At 37.1% G+C, this 25,727-nt stretch overlaps 1 protein-coding gene across 2 annotated transcripts in view; it reads left to right on the top strand.

Annotated features, from left to right (window-relative positions):
* Positions 1-25,727, top strand: part of cep120 (centrosomal protein 120) — a 48,904-nt gene that overhangs the window by 7,748 nt on the left and 15,429 nt on the right. Inside the window, exons 5-19 of one of the 2 annotated variants that reach the window (XM_077217542.1) lie at positions 749-884; positions 2,470-2,618; positions 3,177-3,374; positions 5,127-5,351; positions 6,204-6,507; positions 7,872-8,028; positions 9,933-10,082; positions 10,349-10,531; positions 11,391-11,484; positions 11,700-11,831; positions 11,965-12,054; positions 19,528-19,620; positions 20,941-21,102; positions 24,859-24,981; positions 25,079-25,177. In XM_077217542.1, coding sequence (XP_077073657.1) covers positions 749-884; positions 2,470-2,618; positions 3,177-3,374; positions 5,127-5,351; positions 6,204-6,507; positions 7,872-8,028; positions 9,933-10,082; positions 10,349-10,531; positions 11,391-11,484; positions 11,700-11,831; positions 11,965-12,054; positions 19,528-19,620; positions 20,941-21,102; positions 24,859-24,981; positions 25,079-25,177 — 2,295 coding nt within the window. The remainder of the gene's footprint in view (positions 1-748; positions 885-2,469; positions 2,619-3,176; positions 3,375-5,126; positions 5,352-6,203; positions 6,508-7,871; positions 8,029-9,932; positions 10,083-10,348; positions 10,532-11,390; positions 11,485-11,699; positions 11,832-11,964; positions 12,055-19,527; positions 19,621-20,940; positions 21,103-24,858; positions 24,982-25,078; positions 25,178-25,727) is intronic. The other variant, XM_077217543.1, reaches the window with a different exon arrangement.

The following is a 25,727-nucleotide window of genomic DNA, read 5'->3' as shown; positions in this document are numbered from 1 at the left end:
ATTTTAAATAGAATCTTTTGTAACATTATAAATGTCTTTACTGTCACTTTTGATTTAATGTGTTCTTGATGAATAAAAGTATTAATTTATTTTTTAAAAACCTGAAGTGAATTTTATATTATATCCCAGCGAACATGTTCTCAGAACATGGCAAATTCTCTAAAAGTTATGAACAAACGTTCTTCTTGTGAGGTCGATATAATGTTTGCTTAAAGGTCTTTAATAACGTTCTCTAAATTTTAGCACAAAAACATTACTTTTACATTTGCTGCTCAAGAAACATTTATGATTATTATTTAAGTTTACTGCTTAATATTTGTGTAGGAACCAAACCAGGATACACTACTGTTCAAAAGTTTGAGGTTAAAGAAATTCATATTCATCAAAGATATTAAATTAACCAAAGGTGACAGTAAAGACATTTTTAATGTTACAAAATATTATATTTAAAATAAACGCTGTTTTTTAACTCTATTCATGAAAGAATCCTGAGCAACAAAATGCATCTCAGTTTCCACAAATAAAATGAACATTGATAATAATCATAAATGTTTCTTGAGCATCAAATCATCATATTATAGTGATTTCTGAAGGATCATGTGACACTGAAGACTGGAGTAATGATGCTGAAAATTCAGCTTTAATCACAGGAATAAATTACACTTTACTATATATATTCACATAGAAAACAGCTTTTTCCTTCTCGTTAGTTTGGTGTGTAGTTGTAAATGGTGTTTGTGTTCCTCAGGCTCCTAAATGGCATCCTCTGCTCAGCAGCAAATACACGAAACTCAAACCTGCCCTCCTGATCAGTGTGATGTTGGAGAACGACACAAAGCAAACCGCGGAGAGCTTCAAGGCAAAGAAAGCTCCGCCGAGAGCAGGTACTAGCGCTCATGTTCACCTGGGCTGAGAGGAAACATCGGTTCATATGGCAAGCCGTTTTAGCTTATTATTATATCCAGCGCTACTCGTCGTAATTGCATTGTTACTAGTAAGAATTCATTTAGACAGCTCTACAATTCAATTCTTACTAGTAGCTAGGGACGCTTATATTGACTGTTTAACCGTTAACCGAAAGTAAACATTTAACCGAATAACACTACCAGTGAAATGGTTTAAAAGTTTAGTTTTTTTAGTTTGCTGCATGGGTAAAAAAATATTATATAGCCTATATTTGTTAACTCACAGGGCGCGTCGACTCGCAACCACACGTCCTTCAAACATATTTCGCTGAGCAAGCACAATGAAGCGAGCGAAAAGCAGTAGCTACTGTGTGGGACCATTTCGACAGATAGGGCGACGAAGTTACTTGGAAAATATGCTACGCGGTATTAAAATACAGCAGTAGTGCAAGTACAATGCAATATCACTGGCGAAGCAAATGAAAGGCGCTTCCCGAAGCTGGCCACTATAGAGACGTTATCTCTGTATTCCCAGGATATCTGCATCGGAGAGGCTGGAGCTGACTATGCTCCAGACTAACCCCACATCATGTAGACATGCTACTTTAAAAAAATAAAAATAAACTAGACAAGCTGTGGATTGAGGTAGGCCTGATATTTTTATTTGACGAAAAAACTTAGTCTGACGGAAAACAAATTGCCGGTTTTTCAAAGCTTCAAACAAATTCAGTGTTTTCTTTTAATCTTCTTAATTTGCGGATTAAGTTAAAAGAATATATTTAGTGTAGGCCTATTTTATGTTTTTCTCTGTTGTCACTGTCAGAAATGCTGCAGGCGAGTGAACATGTGATGTGAATCCAGGTTCTGTGTGCTGCTGTTTGCACGTTAATATAAACCCGTGAAACTTTATTTTGGTATCTTTAACGGGTCACAGACACTCGTCAATTTTATTTTTATTTAATGCCAATTCAATATTATAATCTTATCAGTAACCGTAAAGAGCATCCCTAGTTTATGTCCTTCTATCCTTCCCTTTTTCCTCATGTTCTCTGCTTCTGTTGATGGGCTGCAAAACTTCATGTCCCATCAACCCTCTACAATGCATATGAGACTATTTATATTACGCCCTAAAAGTATTTACTCTTTTTGTAAAGAAAAAGTGCATACTTTTGAGTGTGTTGCAGAAGAGTACACAAGCTTTGAGACAAACTATCATGTCATACAATTGCGTTATTAATTAAGTTCTATCATAAATTAGTGCTTCATTATCATAATATCTTAATATAATGCTTGATTGACTGATGCTAAAATACAATCATGCTGGTTTTTCCACACGGTTTGTGCTTGTTCAGTTCATCATTGTACAAATCAACAAAATGTAATTGTAGTGTGGTGAAACATTCATCAGTCCATTTATTCCAAAAAGTACAATTATTGTTTCTAAAATGATAACAAAAGGTAAAAACTCTTAATGCTGGTTAATGTGATGAAGCGTATCGGGTTCCTGTGGACTTCAGCGAGCGTTCTGTTGATGATGATGTCCTGTGAACGCTCTCGCCCGCAGGTTCTCCAGCGCTAGTTCCTCTAGAAGCTGCTAAACTCACAGCGGTTCTGAACGAGGAAGAAGCGTTTCATCAGATCGGGCCTGAAGATCTCTGCGCGGACATGTTTGTGCTGTCGGTAACGGTAGCGTTTGCTACTAAACTGGAGCAGGTACATGAATCTCATTACTGTATTTGATGTTTTAAAGAGGATCTATTGTGCTTTTCTCAATCTTCATCTGTGTTTAGTGTGTAATGTTGCTGTTTGATCACGAAGAAGCTCCAGTTCTTCTCTATATCAGTGTTTCTGAACTCCTGAAACGCCTCCATTGTATCTTGAGTTTCTTCCGGGAACGAACACGTCACAATATTCCTCATTATAATAGTTCATATGCAGAATAAAGGGGCGGGGCCTGGTTGAGTTAGTTAGTAGTGTGTTAAACTGGCGGTTATGGTAAGGGGCGGGACATTTCCCAAACACACTCAAAGCACTCGACCAATCACAACACACTGCTCCAGCTGACCAATCAGAGCACAGTGTGCTTTTCAGAAGGAGGGGCTTCATAGAGACAGGAAGTAAACAAAGCGTTACTGACAGACTGGGAAGAGAGGAGCCGCAACAATGGAGAATATGAGGAAAATAATCAACATTCAAGCTGGAAAACCTGTTCTAGTAGCAAAAGCAAAACTTTGCAAAAGAGCATAATATGACACATTTTCTGTTCTTCAGTTGATCTCCAGCTCGACTAAGCTCTCCGTTGAGGGGTCCGAGTTCTTCTTCTATTACACTCTCCTGGGGAACGACGTCACCAGCGAACCGTTCCAGAACCTCATCAGCCCAAACTTCGAGCCGGAGCGAGCGTCCGTCCGCATCCGCAGCAGTGAGCGAGTCCTTCGCCTGTTCCTCAGCCAGCAGCCGTGTCTCCAGGTGAACATCATGATCGTGTAGACCAGGCCTGTGTTAGGGCTGGGCGATATATCCATATAAATAATTTATCGATATAGTTCAAATCAGAGGCAGAGTGGCAATCGGGAGAGTCGGGACTTTTCCCGTGTTACGAGGCCGGGAGGGCCGGTCTGATAATAGTTATACATTGCAAGTTCTTAGCAACACCATCCAAACTGTGCAGCCTCTCTGCTCAACCCGTATATACATTTACATTTTACATTTATTCATTTAGCTGACGCTTTTATCCAAAGCGACTTACAATTGCTATATTTCAGAGGTCGCACGCCTCCGAGGCAACTAGGGGTTAAGTGTCTTGCTCAGGGACACATTGGTGTCTCACAGGGGATTCGAACCCGGGTCTCTCACACCAAAGGCATGTGTCTTATCCACTGCACCATCACCACGCCGGGTAAATAAATGCATCGATCCGCAAATCTTGTTTAAGTTCTTAAATGGTCGTGTGGTAGATCTTTTGCCAAGCGTGTCAGAGGTTACGGGTTCTTATCTTATCATCAAAACAGTGGTTACAGTCTATATCAAGCAGGGGCATGTTTGTGTGCATATTATTTTGTTATTTCACCGGGATGAATAGAGTGTCTCCGCAACGGCGATAGATTGAAGCGCGCGAGCCGCAAGACAACACTGTATCCATGCAACCGATCACCGCGGACACGAGCGCTCAGGTTGAGTTCAAAAACAACACATTTTAGTGCTAGATCTCTTATTAAATAGCGAACTAAATGAATGCTCTGCTAGTTAACCGGAGAGGTTTTATTCATTTGTATTAGGTACATCCGTGCCTTAATGTTTCAAAAAGTGGTGGGGGAATTAAATTTGATCCTGAGAAAAAGTGGTGGGACGACTTCACTGGATCTAAACAAATCAATCTAACTATAGATGTGACCAGTAGGGGTGGCTTTCTTAATCTATGTAAAATCATTTTGCAAGGGTTCTTGCAAAAAAAAACTTTTTCTTTTTACCAAAAAATACTACTACTAATAATATTATAATAATAAAATACTATTAAAAAGCCATTTATAGTTGTTTTTTAATTAAATTAATCTTCATTAGTTTAATCTTCACACACACAAAAATGTCACAACACGACAGCCATCGGCGCTGATCGTCAACAAACTCGTCTCTATACGCGCGTGACTCCGATCCTCAACCTGATGAACTGGAGAATATTCTGATTGTTCCAAATCAATCTGACCTCTGACCTGTAATGCTCCTGAATCATTATCATACACTGTTGGTTCGTTGGCCAGAGGAGAACTGAGACTGAGTCTGGTTTCTCACAAGAGTTGGTTCTTTCGCTGTCGCCTTTTCCTTTGTTGCCATCGGCTTGGCTTGCTTAGTTCGGGACATTAAATTTAACATTTAATATAATTTTCAGCAATAATATTGATCTCCTGCATTGACACTATTATATAAGAACTGAACTGAGCTGGACGATGACATCACAGTTGACTCCAGAGCGGCTGTATGTATATATATATATAAATGAACTAAATTAATAACTTTTTTACAGCAGAAATGAACATCACTGAACTTACTTAAGCTGGACTGTGACGCTATTTTCTTCTGGAAACAAACTTTTTTGCATTATTTTCCTGTTATCTCTGTAAAGCTGCTTTGAAACACTCTGTGCTGTAAAAGCGCTGTATAAATGTGACTGGACTGATAGTGAAGAATGTACAGGTTGTGATGTAGCTTGTGTTTTGCACACAGATCCATCTCTGCTGTGGAAACCAGTCTCTCGGCAGCACTGACGTCAGTCTGGCCGGGTTAATAAGGAGTGGCGCTGATCTGAGCAAACATCCGGCAACTATAGAGGGCGCTTTCATCCTTCAGCCCCCGAACCGGGTGAAGCCGGACCTGAAGCCGGTCCCGCCGGACCTCCAGCCCACGGTGGGCGTCTCTGTGACCCTGAGAGCCGAGGATATCTCTCATCAGGTGATCATACGAGACGCATCATGTGCAGGGATATTATACAGTCAAAGCAACATTTATCCAGACACTTCAACATTTCTCACATTACAATACAATATTTATTTATAAAGCACATTTAAAAACAGCCCAGGCCGACCAAAGTGCTGTACATAGGAGAGGATATAATGCAAAGCAGTACAGGACAATAGAAATACATAAGAAATAGAAGAAATAGAAAAGTAGTAGACGGTCATACACCAATATAGCATTACAGTATAAAACAAAGTGAGGCATATATAAAAACATAACAAGTGCAAAAGATAGTAACAGGGCAGACTGCGGACGGCATGCCAACAACATCGGCGCCATCTTCATTTGCCCCATTATCACAGTTTATTCGCTATAGTTGGTAATAAAATCTGACCAGAACTCAGTTGATATTTGACTGGTTTTGTCCGTCCTTCTGTTAGACTCTCACACATGAATTATGTTGAATATCTGTCAGCTGTTAAATTTAACTACACAATTAGATAATACCAGTTTAGCTCAACCAATCACCAAGCAATGCTTCATGTTGTTCAGTCTGTGGTGTAAAAAGGTGCATTAGTTATTAAAGAAAAAACACTTCAGCAAAACATGATCAGCTCAAAGTGTCTGAATAACTATTAAAGTCCCATATTATACTGGTAGTCGCTGTATGAAGAATTATTGGGTATAATAATGTCACAGTTTACTTTATTTTGCTCTCCTCACTTACAGAAATGAACTATAGAGTCCTGCACACACTAGTAATAAAATATCAAAAATGATATCTGGTGTCTGAATAATGTGTGGTTTGATTCTTTCAGTGTTTTAACAGATCTTTTTTTTTAACAGTTAGACATTGAAAACGGACCTAAAACTCCAGTGAAGAAAGGCCCCGTTCCAGCCAGCCGTCGTGAATGTCCCTCAGAGGAGCACAGAGTCCCGATGAGCCCGTCACCCGACAGGAAGTCACATGACCCGCCTCTTCTGTCTCCGGCTGCTTCTCCTGAGCACTCGGAGAGCGAGGCCGAGAGTCTGACCAGTGATGTCAGACAGGCTCCACCCACAACACATGACAGACAGGCTCCGCCCACAACACATGACAGAGAGGCTCCACCCACAGATCATGACAGACAGGCCCCGCCCACAACACATGGCAAGTTTTCACGCCAACCTTCTGGTCTCTCTCTTGAGTTCAACACGGAAGTGATTAAACTGCAGTTCCTCCACTGGCCACTAGAGACCGGCTGCAGAAGAGACTCAATCCCATAAACCCCCATGTTAAAAGCCCAACTTTACTGCAGAAAAAAAACATGTTTGAAGGACAATTCCAGCCAAAAATGAACCTAGGGCTAAATAACGCATGGGCACCTAGTCGACCGTTCTCTGGGATGCGTTTTCATGATAATCGAATGTACCCAGTTTTAACGTTATTTTTTAGTTTAACCACAGATTAGCTTATAACGCTAGTGTATCGGGCATCGAATAAGTAAAAAATAAAAATCTCTAGTTAATACCACTAACAAGGCTCAAAATAGCCCCACACTAACACGCTAGCATAATGAGGGTCTCTACCTGCAAACCGAAGCACTGAGAACTGTGTAAGTGTGCAGACAGTTTAATAAGAACATACTTTATAAAGACAGTACACTTCAGTATACAAGCAGGACCATCTTTGGAGAACAGACGAACCACGAACGCCGTGCCAGTGCTGGTCGATAGTCACAGTTCAGCTCACGTAGCACAGCGTTCGTGTGTGTGTGTGTGTGTGTGTGTGTGTGTGTGTGTGTGTGTGTGTGTGTGTGTGTGTGTGTGTGTGTGTGTGTGTGTGTGTGTGTGTGTGTGTGTGTGTGTGTGTGTGTGTGTGTGTGTGTGTGTGATCATACAGCAGAATCAGAATCAGAAGGTGCTTTATTGCCAAGTAGTGTTTTACACATACGAGGAATTTGCTTTGGTCGTAAGGTGCTACATGTAGACAAACATACAGTTGACATAAATAAATGTAGGAACATATATAAATATGAAATGAAAATAAAATAAATTGACAAAATAAAATATACAACAATAAAGATTAACTACAAGTATGTGCAATGTGCCAGGTTGTGCATGAAATGAGAAGAAAGTTTTTACATGTGCAGAGACATTTGAGTAATTTGCAAGGGGGGATTGTCGGTGGGGGACCCGGGCCTTGTTAAGGAGGCTAGCTGCCGACGGGAAGAAACTGTTTTTGTGGCGAGAGGTTTTGGTCCTGATGGACCGCAGCTTCCTGCCAGAGGGGAGAGTCTAAAACAGTGTGTGTCCGGGGTGGGAGGGGTCAGCTGCAATCTTTCCTGCTCGCCTCAGAGTCCTGGAGGCGTACAGGTCCTGAAGTGATGGAAGATTGCAGCCAATCACCTTCTCTGCAGAGCGAATGATACCCTGCAGCTGACCTTGTCCCTGGCGGTGGCAACAGCGTACCACATGGTACTATTATTATAATAACAACATAATAACACCATCTCATTATCTGTGTGTTTTCAGATGTTCCTGCTGGTGTTGCTGAAGCTGAAGATTCTTCAGTGTCTGTTTCTGCTCCTAAGATCTCGATCCCGGCCTCGGCTCATCACTTCTGCTTCTCTCTGGACCTGCGCAGCGTTCGGGATCTCAGGACCAGCTTCCCGGTCAACTGCATCCTCAGGTCAGCTCCAGTCTCCTTCATTTATACAGCGCTTTTTACAGCACACAGTGTTTCAAAGCAGCTTTACAGAGATAACAGGAAAATAATGCAACAAATTTGTTTCTTGAAGAAAATAGCGTCACAGTCCAGCTTAAGTAAGTTCAGTGATGTTCATTTCTGCTGTAAAAAAGTTCTCATATAATAGTGTCAATGCAGGCAGATCAATAATATTGTTGAATATTAAATTACCTGTCCTCCACTAAGCAAGCCAAAAGCCAATGGTGGAAAAGTAGGGCTGGGCAAAAAAAACACATTTTTCGATTAATCGTTTTTTAAAATGTGGTCTATTCAAAATTGATTCTCAGAATGGCATGAATTGATTTTTTTCCCATATTTATTTATCTATCACCCAAAAGCCAGTATTAGTTTTCCTACACTTCATAAGCTTGCAGACTCCATGTTACAGCTAATGCTGTGAGATTTTATGTTTGTTTTATCTTAAAGATAAAATAACCTGATCCTGTTTGATCGAGGCATGCGACTGTTAGGGCTGGGACAGTTACCGCATTACGGGAATACCGCGGTCACGTGACTCCAACCGCGGGTCTGAGCTCGTCACCGTTATCACCGCACAAAAAAAAAAAAACCTTGGCCTGCACATGTGTGCACGTTGTGTCTAATGACATGGATTCATTGATTCTAATGACATGGATTATGTCTAATGATATTGTGTCTTACATGGATTCAAGGTTTTCTAAACAAAACTTATCAAAAGATGGAGCAAATCCGACCTTTCGCGAGTTGAGGAGCGCAATGTTCCATGACGCATAATAACATTCCATTCGTATTAAAGATGCACGGATGGGCTATTATTATTTCATCCGCAACCGCATCACAAAACTCATCATCTGTCCGCCATCCACCCGCACCAACGTTTTTTGATCAACTTTCGAAACCGCATCCGCGGCGCTGACTGTTTTAAGGTCTATGAGCGATGCGAGGCGCTGCTGTCGCGAGGCTAGAAAGCTCTTGGCTGTTCTAGAAAGAACACTGATCCAATGCAGCAAAGTTATTTAAAGGCTAAAGTCCCTAGTATATTGGCTATGTTGTATCTAGGGGTGTGAACCTACACTGGTCTCACGGTTCGGTTCGATTACGATTATCATGTCATCGATTCAGTTCAAATCGATATAGTGATGCATCGCGGTGCACTGCATCTGCAATTTAAATTTTTACTCCAAAAGTGATGTGTGCGTGTGCGTGTTCGCCTGTTCGGGAAGTCGCACTGACAGAAACAGTGACATTCCAGTTTAAGTTTCAAGGGAGTAAAGCCTGTTTATGCCATTTAGTAAATGAAATTGTGTCAAATAAAATTTTGTTGTAAGAAATGTGGGTTGGCTATTTAAAGCGGTTTACCGCCATACCGCAGGAAAATCTTGCTTTTCAACCGCGGTTAGAAAAAATCCATACCGCCCCACCCCTAGCGACTGTTCAGATTTATCCAATTTTCAGCATAGTTTTTTCATCTTGCATCAAAATCCTGTCTATTCATTGTATGCATTTGAAATATAGAGTTGGGTTCTGTTTTAATGAACCCAAGTGCACCTAAAATAAAAAGAGTTGAATATACATGTTTGTGGCTCTCAATTTCTTTTTATGAGTTAACCACTTGTAAACTTATGTTCACTGTTCTTTTTTATAAATATAGGAATTGTATTAAATTGAGACATTGAGTCGAAATTCTTAGAAAGGATGTCAGAATTGTGTTATAAAGTCAGAATTGTGAGTTATAAAGTAAATTATACATTTCTGACTTACAAAACAAATCTGACTTTATATCTCGCAGTTCTGAATTTCTAACCCAGGAGACTCTGGGAACATGAACGGACTCTTCTGAAGTGTTACGCGGTTTCCTCTGGTTGCAGATACGCGTACCCGTTCTTCGGCAGTGCGTCTCCCATCATGACGAGTCCAGCGGTGGAGGTGAAGAAGAACACAGAGGTGTTTCTCCCACAGTCCTTCTGTGCCTTTGACTTCGCCGCTCTGCCCAATCAGCTTCAGGACACGTTCCTCAGGTCAGTAGGGCTGTCGAAACGGCTGAAAGGCTACATTTGTGAATTTCTTTCTTAAAGGTACACTGTGATTTTTAGCGACATCTAGTGGTGAGGTTGCGAATTGCACCCAACAGAAGTTACGGTGGCCGACAGGAGAAGATGGACAACAGAGAGTCTTTGAATTGCCATTGTGTATGAAATGTGCTCTATAAATAAACCTGCCTTGCCTCTGATGAAAACACAAAATACTTGTTGGTTGGTTTGAGTTGTTGTTGTTGTGTGTTCAGGGTTCCTCTGCTGGTGGAGATGTGGCACCGAGAGCCCAGTTCTCCTGATGTTCTGCTGGGTTCTGTCAGTATTCAGCTGTCTCGTCTCCTCAGCTCGGAGAAATCCCGGTTCTTGGACCCGTCGGGCCGGCAGCGCTGGAGACAGAGCTGTTCTGAGAGGATTCCCATCATTAAAGCCCACGGGTTTGTGTCATCTCAGGCCCGGTCCTCAAGCGTACACTTGAACCTTACAGCGTTAGTTCACCCAAAAATTAAGATTCTGTCAGTAATTACCGGAGGTTGCTTGTACTTTATGCATGCAGATAAAGTTAAACATACTTGCATATCTCTGGGCGAGTTTACAGGACTATATTCAGTTGTTGGATCATGTTCTGCTCAGTCCCCGCAGCGCACGGGTCTCACCTCTAGATGGCGGCCTCGAAACACACTATGTGAAATATCTAAGTGAGGGAGCATTTCTCTTAAAGGGACAGTTCACTCAAAAATGCACATTCTGACATCATTCTTTCTTTTTCACAGCACAAAAGAACATGTTTTGTAGAATGCTGGGAGACATTAGACGCCATTGTAGTCAATAATTGTATCCCTTAAAACTCATCTTTGATCACCAAAATTACATATTTAAATGTTTTTTCCTTAAAGTTCTTCATGCCTTAAAATATCTTGAATGTAACTTGACACCCTTGACTCATTTAGTATGCGTGGTTCTATGAATATGCAAATGAGCCCCGCCTCCACTCAGAGATCCACTGGTTGACGATCACACGTTGATCTGATTGGTTACAAGGTAGTTTGTGACGTCAGAAACACCAGCGATTTCAAAGCGTGTTTTTGAGACTGTCTTTGGTTCACTGCAGTTTTAAGGAGAAAATACTCAGCAATGCTGTTGACTTATGAAGTTACACATGGTTTGTCTTAAAGCATATTAAAAACACCACATAGACATATAAACAACATTAAAATTTGGATTTTCATCTGATCAGTCTATTTAGATGAAGTATTTCCAGGCTAAAGCAGGTTGAACTGAATTCTGTGTCCGCAGGTCTGAGAAGTTGGCTGAACTCTGTTACGTGAGCGTTCTTGAAGATCTGGGTTTTGTGAAAGCTCAAGAAATCCACGTCTCTGAATCCTCACAGGTATCAGATGTTTACTTTTACATTTATGCATTTGGACTTACATTGCATTTCAAGGTCCACATTTACAGTCTTATCAGTTCTTGCTTTCCCTGGGAATCGAACCCATGACCTTGGCGTTGCAAGCGCCAACGCTCTACAGCTAGTTTAGTTTCTGGAGTATCTGTGAATGTTAATGCGTCTTGAACAGGAGGATTATGGGTAATGTTTGTTTGCAGGCAGCAGTGGCTCCTCCTCAGGGTCACGGGGCGTCAGAAACACTCACGCGACCTCGAGAAACCCTGGAGTACAAGGCAGCGCTGGAGCTGGAACTGTGGAAGGAGATGCAGGAAGACATGTTTGATAATCAGGTATCGGCTCAGTTCATCTGATCCGCTGGAAAAACCAGCAATGCAAGTTTGAGATCTCGCGAGAATCACGACTTGCTTTACGTCACGACGTCACGTACATCAACAACATATGAAGCCCTCTATGTGTGTTCAGCTGAAGCAGAAGGAGTTGAGTCACATGCAGGCGCTGGCGGAGGAGTGGAGAAGAAGAGATCAGCAGCGAGAGGCTCTCATCAAGAAAAAGGTCCGCACACACACACACACACACACACACACACACACACACACTGACTGCATAAAGGGTTAAATCACACGAGAAATAGAATTCACTATATGAATGTTCAGGCTGTTTTGTTGCATGGCAGGATTTAAACGTGGCTCTGTTCCTCAAATAAAGTAGCGCATTAGTTTGTGTGTAAAAGAGCATTAAAGATCATCATGTGTTCGGATCATACAGAGTTTCGGATCATACAGAGTTTCGGATCATACAGAGTTTCGGATCATACAGAGTTTCGGATCATACAGAGTTTCGGATCATACAGAGTTTCGGATCATACAGAGTTTCGGATCATACAGGAGTTCTACGGGAGTGGAATTAGTTGTCGACTGATATTGACTTTATTTAATGCTATTTAATTTAATAATAGTAAAAACACTAAATAACAATTGCTGAAATTAAATGAATTTTTATTTTACATAATATTTATTCAGATCTCACTGCTCGACTCACCAAGGTTTGTGAAATTAAATGCTTATTTTCAAAGACTTGTTTTAATAATATATATGCATACTTGCTGAATGCTGACGATAGAAAGGCAAACTTTTACATTTATGCGTTTGGTGCTTTTATACAAAGCGACTTACACTGCATATCAAGGTACATGTTTACTTTCTTATCAGTTCTTATCAAACGCCATAATTCTTCCTCTATTACTAATAATAGCTTAATAATACTAATAACTTTTTTTGTATACTGATGTTTAACCGTTGTGTCTAATAATTTATTAGATAGATTTGTAAAACGTTATGAAAGCTTGTTTCTGCCATGAAATAAAAAAAGGAATTCTGACTTTTTAAAAATGAAAGTTCTGACTTTTTTTTTTCTTGCAATTGAAAGTTTATACCTCACAAATCTGAAACGTCCGAATTGTGAGAAACTCGGAATTGTGAGGAAAAAACTCTGAATAGTGGATATAAACTCAAAACTCTGAATAGTGGATATAAACTCAAAACTCTGAATAGTGGATATAAACTCAAAACTCTGAATAGTGGATATAAACTCAAAACTCTGAATAGTGGATATAAACTCAAAACTCTGATAGTGGATATAAACTCAAAACTCTGAATAGTGGATATAAACTCAAAACTCTGATAGTGGATATAAACTCAAAACTCTGATAGTGGATATAAACTCAAAACTCTGAATAGTGGATATAAACTCAAAACTCTGAATAGTGGATATAAACTCAAAACTCTGAATAGTGGATATAAACTCAAAACTCTGAATAGTGGATATAAACTCAAAACTCTGAATAGTGGATATAAACTCAAAACTCTGATAGTGGATATAAACTCAAAACTCTGAATAGTGGATATAAACTCAAAACTCTGATAGTGGATATAAACTCAAAACTCTGAATAGTGAATATAAACTCAAAACTCTGAATAGTGGATATAAACTCAAAACTCTGATAGTGGATATAAACTCAAAACTCTGAATAGTGAATATAAACTCAAAACTCTGAATAGTGGATATAAACTCAAAACTCTGAATAGTGAATATAAACTCAAAACTCTGAATAGTGGATATAAACTCAAAACTCTGAATAGTGGATATAAACTCAAAACTCTGAATAGTGGATATAAACTCAAAACTCTGAATAGTGGATATAAACTCAAAACTCTGAATAGTGAATATAAACTCAAAACTCTGAATAGTGGATATAAACTCAAAACTCTGAATAGTGGATATAAACTCAAAACTCTGAATAGTGGATATAAACTCAAAACTCTGAATAGTGAATATAAACTCAAAACTCTGAATAGTGGATATAAACTCAAAACTCTGAATAGTGAATATAAACTCAAAACTCTGAATAGTGGATATAAACTCAAAAAGTGGATATAAACTCAAAACTCTGAATAGTGAATATAAACTCAAAACTCTGATAGTGGATATAAACTCAAAACTCTGAATAGTGGATATAAACTCAAAACTCTGATAGTGGATATAAACTCAAAACTCTGATAGTGGATATAAACTCAAAACTCTGAATAGTGGATATAAACTCAAAACTCTGAATAGTGGATATAAACTCAAAACTCTGAATAGTGGATATAAACTCAAAACTCTGAATAGTGAAATATAAACTCAAAACTCTGAATAGTGAATATAAACTCAAAACTCTGAATAGTGGATATAAACTCAAAACTCTGAATAGTGGATATAAACTCAAAACTCTGAATAGTGGATATAAACTCAAAACTCTGAATAGTGGATATAAACTCAAAACTCTGAATAGTGGATATAAACTCAAAACTCTGAATAGTGAAATATAAACTCAAAACTCTGAATAGTGAATATAAACTCAAAACTCTGAATAGTGGATATAAACTCAAAACTCTGAATAGTGAAATATAAACTCAAAACTCTGAATAGTGAATATAAACTCAAAACTCTGAATAGTGAAATATAAACTCAAAACTCTGAATAGTGGATATAAACTCAAAACTCTGAATAGTGGATATAAACTCAAAACTCTGAATAGTGGATATAAACTCAAAACTCTGAATAGTGAAATATAAACTCAAAACTCTGAATAGTGAATATAAACTCAAAACTCTGAATAGTGAATATAAACTCAAAACTCTGAATAGTGGATATAAACTCAAAACTCTGAATAGTGAATATAAACTCAAAACTCTGAATAGTGAAATATAAACTCAAAACTCTGAATAGTGGATATAAACTCAAAACTCTGAATAGTGAATATAAACTCAAAACTCTGAATAGTGGATATAAACTCAAAACTCTGAATAGTGGATATAAACTCAAAACTCTGAATAGTGAATATAAACTCAAAACTCTGAATAGTGGATATAAACTCAAAACTCTGAATAGTGAATATAAACTCAAAACTCTGAATAGTGAAATATAAACTCAAAACTCTGAATAGTGGATATAAACTCAAAACTCTGAATAGTGAATATAAACTCAAAACTCTGAATAGTGGATATAAACTCAAAACTCTGAATAGTGGATATAAACTCAAAACTCTGAATAGTGGATATAAACTCAAAACTCTGAATAGTGAATATAAACTCAAAACTCTGAATAGTGGATATAAACTCAAAACTCTGAATAGTGAAATATAAACTCAAAACTCTGAATAGTGAATATAAACTCAAAACTCTGAATAGTGGATATAAACTCAAAACTCTGAATAGTGAATATAAACTCAAAACTCTGAATAGTGAAATATAAACTCAAAACTCTGAATAGTGAAATATAAACTCAAAACTCTGAATAGTGAATATAAACTCAAAACTCTGAATAGTGGATATAAACTCAAAACTCTGAATAGTGGATATAAACTCAAAACTCTGAATAGTGGATATAAACTCAAAACTCTGAATAGTGGATATAAACTCAAAACTCTGAATAGTGGATATAAACTCAAAACTCTGAATAGTGGATATAAACTCAAAACTCTGAATAGTGGATATAAACTCAAAACTCTGAATAGTGGATATAAACTCAAAACTCTGAATAGTGAAATATAAACTCAAAACTCTGAATAGTGAATATAAACTCAAAACTCTGAATAGTGAATATAAACTCAAAACTCTGAATAGTGGATATAAACTCAAAACTCTGAATAGTGAATATAAACTCAAAACTCTGAATAGTGAAATATAAACTCAAAACTCTGAATAGTGGATATAAACTCAAAACTCTGAATAGTGAATATAAACTCAAAACTCTGAATAGTGGATATAAACTCAAAACTCTGAATAGTGGATATAAACTCAAAACTCTGAATAGTGAATATAAACTCAAAACTCTGAATAGTGAATATAAACTCAAAACTCTGAATAGTGGATATAAACTCAAAACTCTGAATAGTGGATATAAACTCAAAACTCTGAATAGTGGATATAAACTCAAAACTCTGAATAGTGAATATAAACTCAAAACTCTGAATAGTGGATATAAACTCAAAACTCTGAATAGTGGATATAAACTCAAAACTCTGAATAGTGGATATAAACTCAAAACTCTGAATAGTGGATATAAACTCAAAACTCTGATAGTGGATATAAACTCAAAACTCTGAATAGTGGATATAAACTCAAAACTCTGAATAGTGAATATAAACTCAAAACTCTGATAGTGGATATAAACTCAAAACTCTGAATAGTGGATATAAACTCAAAACTCTGAATAGTGAATATAAACTCAAAACTCTGAATAGTGAATATAAACTCAAAACTCTGAATAGTGAATATAAACTCAAAACTCTGAATAGTGGATATAAACTCAAAACTCTGATAGTGGATATAAACTCAAAACTCTGATAGTGGATATAAACTCAAAACTCTGAATAGTGGATATAAACTCAAAACTCTGAATAGTGGATATAAACTCAAAACTCTGATAGTGGATATAAACTCAAAACTCTGAATAGTGAATATAAACTCAAAACTCTGAATAGTGGATATAAACTCAAAACTCTGAATAGTGGATATAAACTCAAAACTCTGAATAGTGGATATAAACTCAAAACTCTGAATAGTGAAATATAAACTCAAAACTCTGAATAGTGGATATAAACTCAAAACTCTGAATAGTGAATATAAACTCAAAACTCTGAATAGTGAATATAAACTCAAAACTCTGAATAGTGGATATAAACTCAAAACTCTGAATAGTGGATATAAACTCAAAACTCTGAATAGTGGATATAAACTCAAAACTCTGAATAGTGGATATAAACTCAAAACTCTGAATAGTGAATATAAACTCAAAACTCTGAATAGTGGATATAAACTCAAAACTCTGAATAGTGGATATAAACTCAAAACTCTGAATAGTGGATATAAACTCAAAACTCTGAATAGTGAATATAAACTCAAAACTCTGAATAGTGGATATAAACTCAAAACTCTGAATAGTGGATATAAACTCAAAACTCTGAATAGTGAATATAAACTCAAAACTCTGAATAGTGGATATAAACTCAAAACTCTGATAGTGGATATAAACTCAAAACTCTGATAGTGGATATAAACTCAAAACTCTGAATAGTGGATATAAACTCAAAACTCTGATAGTGGATATAAACTCAAAACTCTGAATAGTGAATATAAACTCAAAACTCTGAATAGTGAATATAAACTCAAAACTCTGAATAGTGGATATAAACTCAAAACTCTGATAGTGGATATAAACTCAAAACTCTGAATAGTGGATATAAACTCAAAACTCTGAATAGTGAATATAAACTCAAAACTCTGAATAGTGAATATAAACTCAAAACTCTGAATAGTGAATATAAACTCAAAACTCTGAATAGTGAATATAAACTCAAAACTCTGAATAGTGAATATAAACTCAAAACTCTGAATAGTGAATATAAACTCAAAACTCTGAATAGTGGATATAAACTCAAAACTCTGAATAGTGAATATAAACTCAAAACTCTGAATAGTGAATATAAACTCAAAACTCTGAATAGTGAATATAAACTCAAAACTCTGATAGTGGATATAAACTCAAAACTCTGAATAGTGGATATAAACTCAAAACTCTGAATAGTGAATATAAACTCAAAACTCTGAATAGTGAATATAAACTCAAAACTCTGAATAGTGAATATAAACTCAAAACTCTGAATAGTGGATATAAACTCAAAACTCTGAATAGTGAATATAAACTCAAAACTCTGAATAGTGAATATAAACTCAAAACTCTGAATAGTGGATATAAACTCAAAACTCTGAATAGTGAATATAAACTCAAAACTCTGAATAGTGAATATAAACTCAAAACTCTGAATAGTGAATATAAACTCAAAACTCTGATAGTGGATATAAACTCAAAACTCTGAATAGTGGATATAAACTCAAAACTCTGAATAGTGAATATAAACTCAAAACTCTGAATAGTGGATATAAACTCAAAACTCTGAATAGTGGATATAAACTCAAAACTCTGATAGTGGATATAAACTCAAAACTCTGAATAGTGGATATAAACTCAAAACTCTGAATAGTGAATATAAACTCAAAACTCTGAATAGTGAATATAAACTCAAAACTCTGAATAGTGGATATAAACTCAAAACTCTGAATAGTGAATATAAACTCAAAACTCTGAATAGTGAATATAAACTCAAAACTCTGAATAGTGGATATAAACTCAAAACTCTGATAGTGGATATAAACTCAAAACTCTGATAGTGGATATAAACTCAAAACTCTGATAGTGGATATAAACTCAAAACTCTGATAGTGGATATAAACTCAAAACTCTGAATAGTGGATATAAACTCAAAACTCTGAATAGTGAATATAAACTCAAAACTCTGAATAGTGGATATAAACTCAAAACTCTGAATAGTGGATATAAACTCAAAACTCTGAATAGTGAATATAAACTCAAAACTCTGATAGTGGATATAAACTCAAAACTCTGAATAGTGGATATAAACTCAAAACTCTGAATAGTGAATATAAACTCAAAACTCTGATAGTGGATATAAACTCAAAACTCTGAATAGTGGATATAAACTCAAAACTCTGAATAGTGAATATAAACTCAAAACTCTGAATAGTGAATATAAACTCAAAACTCTGAATAGTGGATATAAACTCAAAACTCTGATAGTGGATATAAACTCAAAACTCTGATAGTGGATATAAACTCAAAACTCTGATAGTGGATATAAACTCAAAACTCTGAATAGTGAATATAAACTCAAAACTCTGAATAGTGGATATAAACTCAAAACTCTGAATAGTGGATATAAACTCAAAACTCTGAATAGTGAATATAAACTCAAAACTCTGAATAGTGAATATAAACTCAAAACTCTGATAGTGGATATAAACTCAAAACTCTGAATAGTGGATATAAACTCAAAACTCTGATAGTGGATATAAACTCAAAACTCTGAATAGTGGATATAAACTCAAAACTCTGAATAGTGAATATAAACTCAAAACTCTGAATAGTGAATATAAACTCAAAACTCTGAATAGTGGATATAAACTCAAAACTCTGAATAGTGGATATAAACTCAAAACTCTGAATAGTGAATATAAACTCAAAACTCTGATAGTGGATATAAACTCAAAACTCTGAATAGTGGATATAAACTCAAAACTCTGAATAGTGGATATAAACTCAAAACTCTGAATAGTGGATATAAACTATATATACACCATGAATATATTTCTTCATGGTGGAAACAAGCTTCCATAAATCAGAGGCAATAAACAAACAAGGATGGAGAATGCGTTCTCAGTGCTGTCAAAATAAAAGTCCTGCTTTTGATGGCGATAATTGCAAAAATGCTAAATATCGGCTTTGCTGATTTATCGGCCGACCGCTAACTGGAAGAACATGACGGAGAGCAAATAATGACCGGAATGAAATGATTTGAATGTGAATCTATAGCAGTTTCAATGAGTTTTATGAGCTGTTGTTTCCCAGGAAGTGGAGTACAGTCTCCTGGAGGAACAGCTGCAGAAAACCCTGTGTGATCTGGAGAAGAGAGAGAGAGCGCTGGCTCACGCTGAGGCCGAGGTGAGGTTGCTTGCATGTAAACTTGAGCACCACAGCATGGCTTTAGTATTTGTTTGTATGTGAACGCTGTTTCACATGAATATTATGACAGGAGTGAAGCACAAAGCTTTATTTACAAAATAAATAACAGGTTAGCAATTAAATGTTACATCGCAACCAAAAGTCTGGATTCGTGACGGATGACGGCTTAGTATTGTGTTTTGTATTTGGGCTTAGTATCCGGTCACCCGATCATCAGCGAATTTAACACTACTCCAGAAGTTATTCTTCCACTGGACATGGAATCTCTTGTTCCTTTTCCCAAATCTTCACTCATGTTCGCAGGGGATTATAAACATGTCTTGGTTCGCTTTATATTCACATTCTTTACTGTGGTAAAGTAGAATAGATCGCCTCCCTTTTTACATGCACGTCAGATTCTTTTTAACACAGTTTGTGCTTGTTATTAGACGTGGTAAATTTATTTGTAAAGTGTGTTTCACACGCGCTGGTGATTTTAGTTTAGCTTTCTCTGGCAGCGCTAAATCAAACACAAATTAAATGCCTCACCCTTGTGGAAGATAAAATCTGCTTTTCAGAGCTTTTACATCAAGTAGAAAACATGAAGATACACACAAAAAAGAGATGGTGTGTCTGCTCGTATAGGCTATGTCACGCGTCTGTGTGAGGAAGTATTAAACAAATGTGTTTTTAAATATTTAACTTTATTATATTATTTAAAGGTCCCATATTGTATAACTTTCTGAAGTTTTATTTTAGGTTTTGATGTCTTTAAGAATATATATTTGCGGTATAAGTACCAAAAACCATCTCAGTATATGTTTACAGCTGCTTTCTCAGGAGCTCTGCCACGATTTTGGCCCGTCTACTTAATATTCATGAGCCTCTCTTCTGATTGGCCTGTTGTTTTATGAGTGTCGGAGGAGACTGAAGGCGGGGACTGAGTAGTTCTGACAGCTACTTTATGCAGGATGTGTGCATTTTTCTCTGGATCGACTGTTTTGAAACGTATATGGTAGTTTAATTGCCTCTAGACCTCTTTATCATGAACAGCCAGGAAATTTCAGTTTTGACAATATGGGTCCTTTAAGTTAATATTATTTACTGATATTTATTTCAATGCTTCACAGGCTTTAGTGTGATGTTTCTTTGACGGACGTGCTCAAATAAACACACATGTCTGTTACGAAATGGATGTTTGAGCCTCGTTTATTGTTATTATGTTATTTCAAAATGTATTTAATTGAAGTGTGTATATATAACCACGTGCCACCGTCCAGCATGAGCTCCACTGGTGTCTGACTGTGTGTTCTGCTTTAGACACAGCGACTCCAGCGTGAGATGCGATCTGAACACGAGCTCAGCATGCGAGAGCTACAGGACAGCAGCCGGCGTCTGCGAGAGGACTGCGACCACCAGGTGGAGCTGGAGAGGTCAAAGGTCAGGCAGCTCGAGGATCAGCTGAGCCGGCAGCGACAGCAGGTAAACACACACACACACGACCCGTGAGATGATCTCTGCCCTTCTGAAGCGTGAGCTGGGAGGGGCCTTGTGACCCTGGGGTCGTGAGGTCACGAGGTCACGCCTGCTGGATCACTGACTGATGTCAACACTCGCTAATCCACCCGTTCTTAAGTGAAGTGGTTTACTGCTAATCTAGAGATATAGAGGTGTGATCTTGAACTTTACATGCTGGATCTGCGTTTGTCAGGCTTGTAATATCTGAGAAGTGACGTGTTGTTATATTTAGCAGACGCTTTTATCCAACGACTTACAAATGAGGAATACGGCAAGCGAGTCTTAGGCAAACTACGCAAAGAAGTGCTCAAAATACAAAGTTTCAGACATTTGAGTAGCATAAGCCAGACAAGGGAGGCATTCAAGGAAAAGGAAATCTTTTTTTTTTATGAGGTTAACATAACTGACTGTGTTTACAATAATTTCGCATCATAAAATATTCTCCGTGTGTGGCGGGAAGAAAACTAAGATCAGAATCGATTCAGATTCGTTCAACAGACTCGTCTGAAAGTCTCTGGGTTACTGAAGTAAAGCCAGTAATATTGTGCTAGTCATGTGACTCATTGTTCTGGTCATGTGACTCTATAACAGTTGTACCATGATGATTCTGAATTGCTCGAAATATGATTGGAATCTCTTCAATAAAGGAAAATACAGTTCAGTGCAACATGTTCTGTCATATCGGATACATACAATTATAATTGTGTGTTTGGAACATGGATTTTAATGGTGAGACTTTGTTTCTGTAATCAGGATCTCAGAAATTATATAAACCATTTGGATTTAGATTTATCAGCTTTCAAATATAAAGAATTATCGGTATCGGGCAAATCTTTTATATCGATGCATCGCTAATAATATCTGAAAGTTTTGTGTGCTGATCTGAAGTCTGTGTCGGTGTTTCTTGAAAACATTGCAAAGTCTGGATTTGATCTGGTTTTTCTCTGTTTTTGAAGACTTTCATATGTTGCCATAAGGGTCAGAAATATTCGGGGCTTGAGGCAAAAAAGTGACAAATGCTCCTTCACAATTACAACTACATCTATTCTGTCACGATTACAATGAAATGTGGAAATGGCAGCATCACTTTCAGATCTGCTCATGTTGCATCATATTTCACAGCGTTTTCGTTGAGTTATGTGTGTTTTTTTCTCCTGTCTTTTCTTTCTTTTTTCTTAAAGACGCACTTTAATTTATTGCTACACACAAGTTTTGGATCGGTAAGAATTTTAATGTTTTTAAAAAGTGTCTTCTGGTCACCAAGGCTGCATTTATTTGATTAAAAATACAAAAAAACTGTAATGTTGCTAAATATTATGACAATTTAAAATAACTGTTTTCTATTTAAATATATTTTCAAATGTAAAATCTATTCCTGTGATCAGAAATCATTCTAATATGCGGATTTGATGCTCAAAACTTTTTATCAACTAATACTGAAATAAAAATGTAAAGAACTGTTTTTAACTGATAATAATCATAAATGTTCAATTCTTGAGCAAAAACTATTAAAATATAAAATGGTCATTTTAAATTGTCATAATATTTAACTATATTTATTTATTCTATTTTTAATTAAAAAAATGCAGCCTTGGTGAACAGAAGAGACTTCTCTTAAAAACATTAAAAATCTTTCCGACCCAAAACTTTTTTGTTTGTGTGTGTGTGTGTGTGTGTGTGTGTGTGTGTGTGCGTGCGTATATATATATATATATATATATATATATATATATATATATATATATATATATATATATATATATATATATATATAAACACACACACTACCAGTCAAAAGTTTAGGATTGGAAAGATTTTTAATTGATCTGTTTTCTAAGATAATAGTGAATGTTTGTTATTGGCATGTTTCTGCGTTTCACACGTGTAGATAATTCCCAGAAGTTCTCGTTATCACTGATGTAATTAATCACCAGACCAACAGCAGAGTTTTCAGCGTCGTGAGAACATCTTCCCTCAGACAGCACACCTACTGAAATACTTCAGTCTGCCGTCTCATTTCTTCCCAGAAAACATCTGGGCCGCACAGCGCTAACAAATCAAGCAAAGTAGGTTTCTGACACGCGAGAGGAGAAGATGAGAGCGTACACAGCGCCTTCCCTCTGGTGTCAGCAACGTGTAAACATACATTTGTCCCGCGTCGACACGCACTAACCGGTTTATCCAGGCAGAATCCTCCTCTTTCTGGACACGATCTCCTCGTTTGCGAACAGCAGTGTCAGATCTGGAGCGTCTGCGTTCTGTCAGAGAATGGAGAGCGCTTGTAAGGTTTTAGTTGGACTGGACGCTGTCTAACACTCTTGAAGTGTTTCAGCGGTAGCCGCTCGCAAGCTGATGGATGCGCTGCCCGACGGAGACATGTTACACACACACACACACACACACAGTTCTCTCAGTTTAAACTGTGCTTCACCTCAGAGCTGAATGTGAGAAGTGAGCCTGTGAGTTTTTCAACAGATTTTAACGACTGAACCCTATAAAGCTACTGTATTATATTTGAAACACACATTTGTAAGGTCTCTAAATGATCTGATAAACACAATCTCCTCCAGTCCTTCTGTGTCTGGGTGAGAGTTTAGGCTCTTTTATCAAGTAAAAGTCTTTTAGTGTAATTGTTCAAACGTCCTCCTTCAGCTCGAGTCTTTCTGTGCCGAATCTGACATGATTTTATCAAGTAAACTCAAGAATATTGTTGATATTGTTAGTGATATTTTAACTCAACTGAAGCAACTACTTGATTAGACAGTAACAGACATCATTTTTTAGAAAATCAGGCTTTTGAGGAAGGTTTATTTTTTTTTATCTCTCAATCATCATCGTATTGCATTACATTGTTTTAAAGTAATCAGTAATTGTATCCCTTAAAACTCATCTTTGATCACCAAAATTACATATTGAAATGTTTTTTCCTTTTAAAAAATTCCTTCATGTCTTAAAATATCTTGAATGTAACTCGACACCCTTGCCTCATTTAGTATGCGTGGTTCTATGAATATGCAAATGAGCCCCGCCTCCACTCACTCACTCACTCAGAGATCCACTGGTTGACGATCACACGTTGATCTGATTGGTTACAAGGTAGTTTGTGACGTCAGAAACACCAGCGATTTCAAAGCGTGTTTTTGAGACTGTCTTTGGTTCACTGCAGTTTTAAGCAGAAAATACTCAGCAATGCTGTCGACTTATGAATTTACACATGGTTTGTCTTAAAGCATATTAAAAACACCACATAGACACATAAACAACATTAAAAACTGGATTTCCACCACAGGGGGATTTTAAAACTACAGTGGTTTGATCATTAAGCATTTAAATACCTTACTAAGATCTATCATTGGCAGATATTGATATTTATATACATTTTATGCAAGTATCTGCTATGCTGTTATAAAGATCTCAATGATTTACTTTACAAGCCATTAAAATATAAATATCAGCATCTGCACCAAATTGCACATTATTCCTCTTAACATAACTTAGAATGTTTTTTTCCTCCATATTCTCTCTATATCAAACAATATGAGCCATAAAAGCCGGTCTTGATGTATCAAATATGATTAAAAAAATAGTTTATTAATGTTAAGAAGTAGGTGTTTTTAGATTATATGTCAAGCTTTACAGGGTTAACTTGAGTGATCATTTTTTGCCCTTTTTTCCTCATTTGTGTTGTGCTAAATGATCATGTTGTTTTCACTCTTAAAGATGCAGGAGTCTGAGAATAAACACAAGCATCTGGAGAAGGAGTTTCAGCAGTTCCGGGATCAGCAGAGCGTTCGGCCTGAGGTCCGATTACAGTCCGAGATCAACCTGATGACCCTCGAGAAGGTCAGACACACACACACACACACACTAATCAACACACCACATATAGCAATATACAAAGTCTGTTTTGGGAAGCAACTCATACGGTTTTATTATCAAGGTGGAACTGGAGAGGAAACTGGAATCGGCAACTAAATCTAAACTCCACTATAAGCAGCAGTGGGGACGAGCCCTGAAGGAGCTGGCCAGATTTAAACAGGTAACACACCTGTAAACACACTGATGATGAGGTAACACACCTGTAAACACACTGATGATGAGGTAACACACCTGTAAACACACTGATGATGAGGTAACACACCTGTAAACACACTGATGATGAGGTAACACACCTGTAAACACACTGATGATGAGGTAACACACCTGTAAACACACTGATGATGAGGTAACACACCTGTAAACACACTGATGATGAGGTAACACGCCTGTAAACACACAGATGATGAGGTAACACGCCTGTAAACACACTGATGATGAGGTAACACACCTGTAAACACACTGATGATGAGGTAACACACCTGTAAACACACTGATGATGAGGTAACACGCCTGTAAACACACAGATGATGAGGTAACACGCCTGTAAACACACTGATGATGAGGTAACACACCTGTAAACACACTGATGATGAGGTAACACACTGATGAAGAGGTAACACACCTGTAAACACACTGATGATGAGGTAACACACCTGTAAACACACTGATGATGAGGTAACACACCTGTAAACACACTGATGATGAGGTAA

Source organism: Siphateles boraxobius, unplaced genomic scaffold (genome assembly GCF_051911475.1).
Source record: "Siphateles boraxobius isolate OS27281-9 unplaced genomic scaffold, OSU_SipBor_1 74, whole genome shotgun sequence".
Classification (NCBI taxonomy): domain Eukaryota; kingdom Metazoa; phylum Chordata; class Actinopteri; order Cypriniformes; family Leuciscidae; genus Siphateles; species Siphateles boraxobius.
This window is presented reverse-complemented; position numbering and strand designations above follow the sequence as displayed.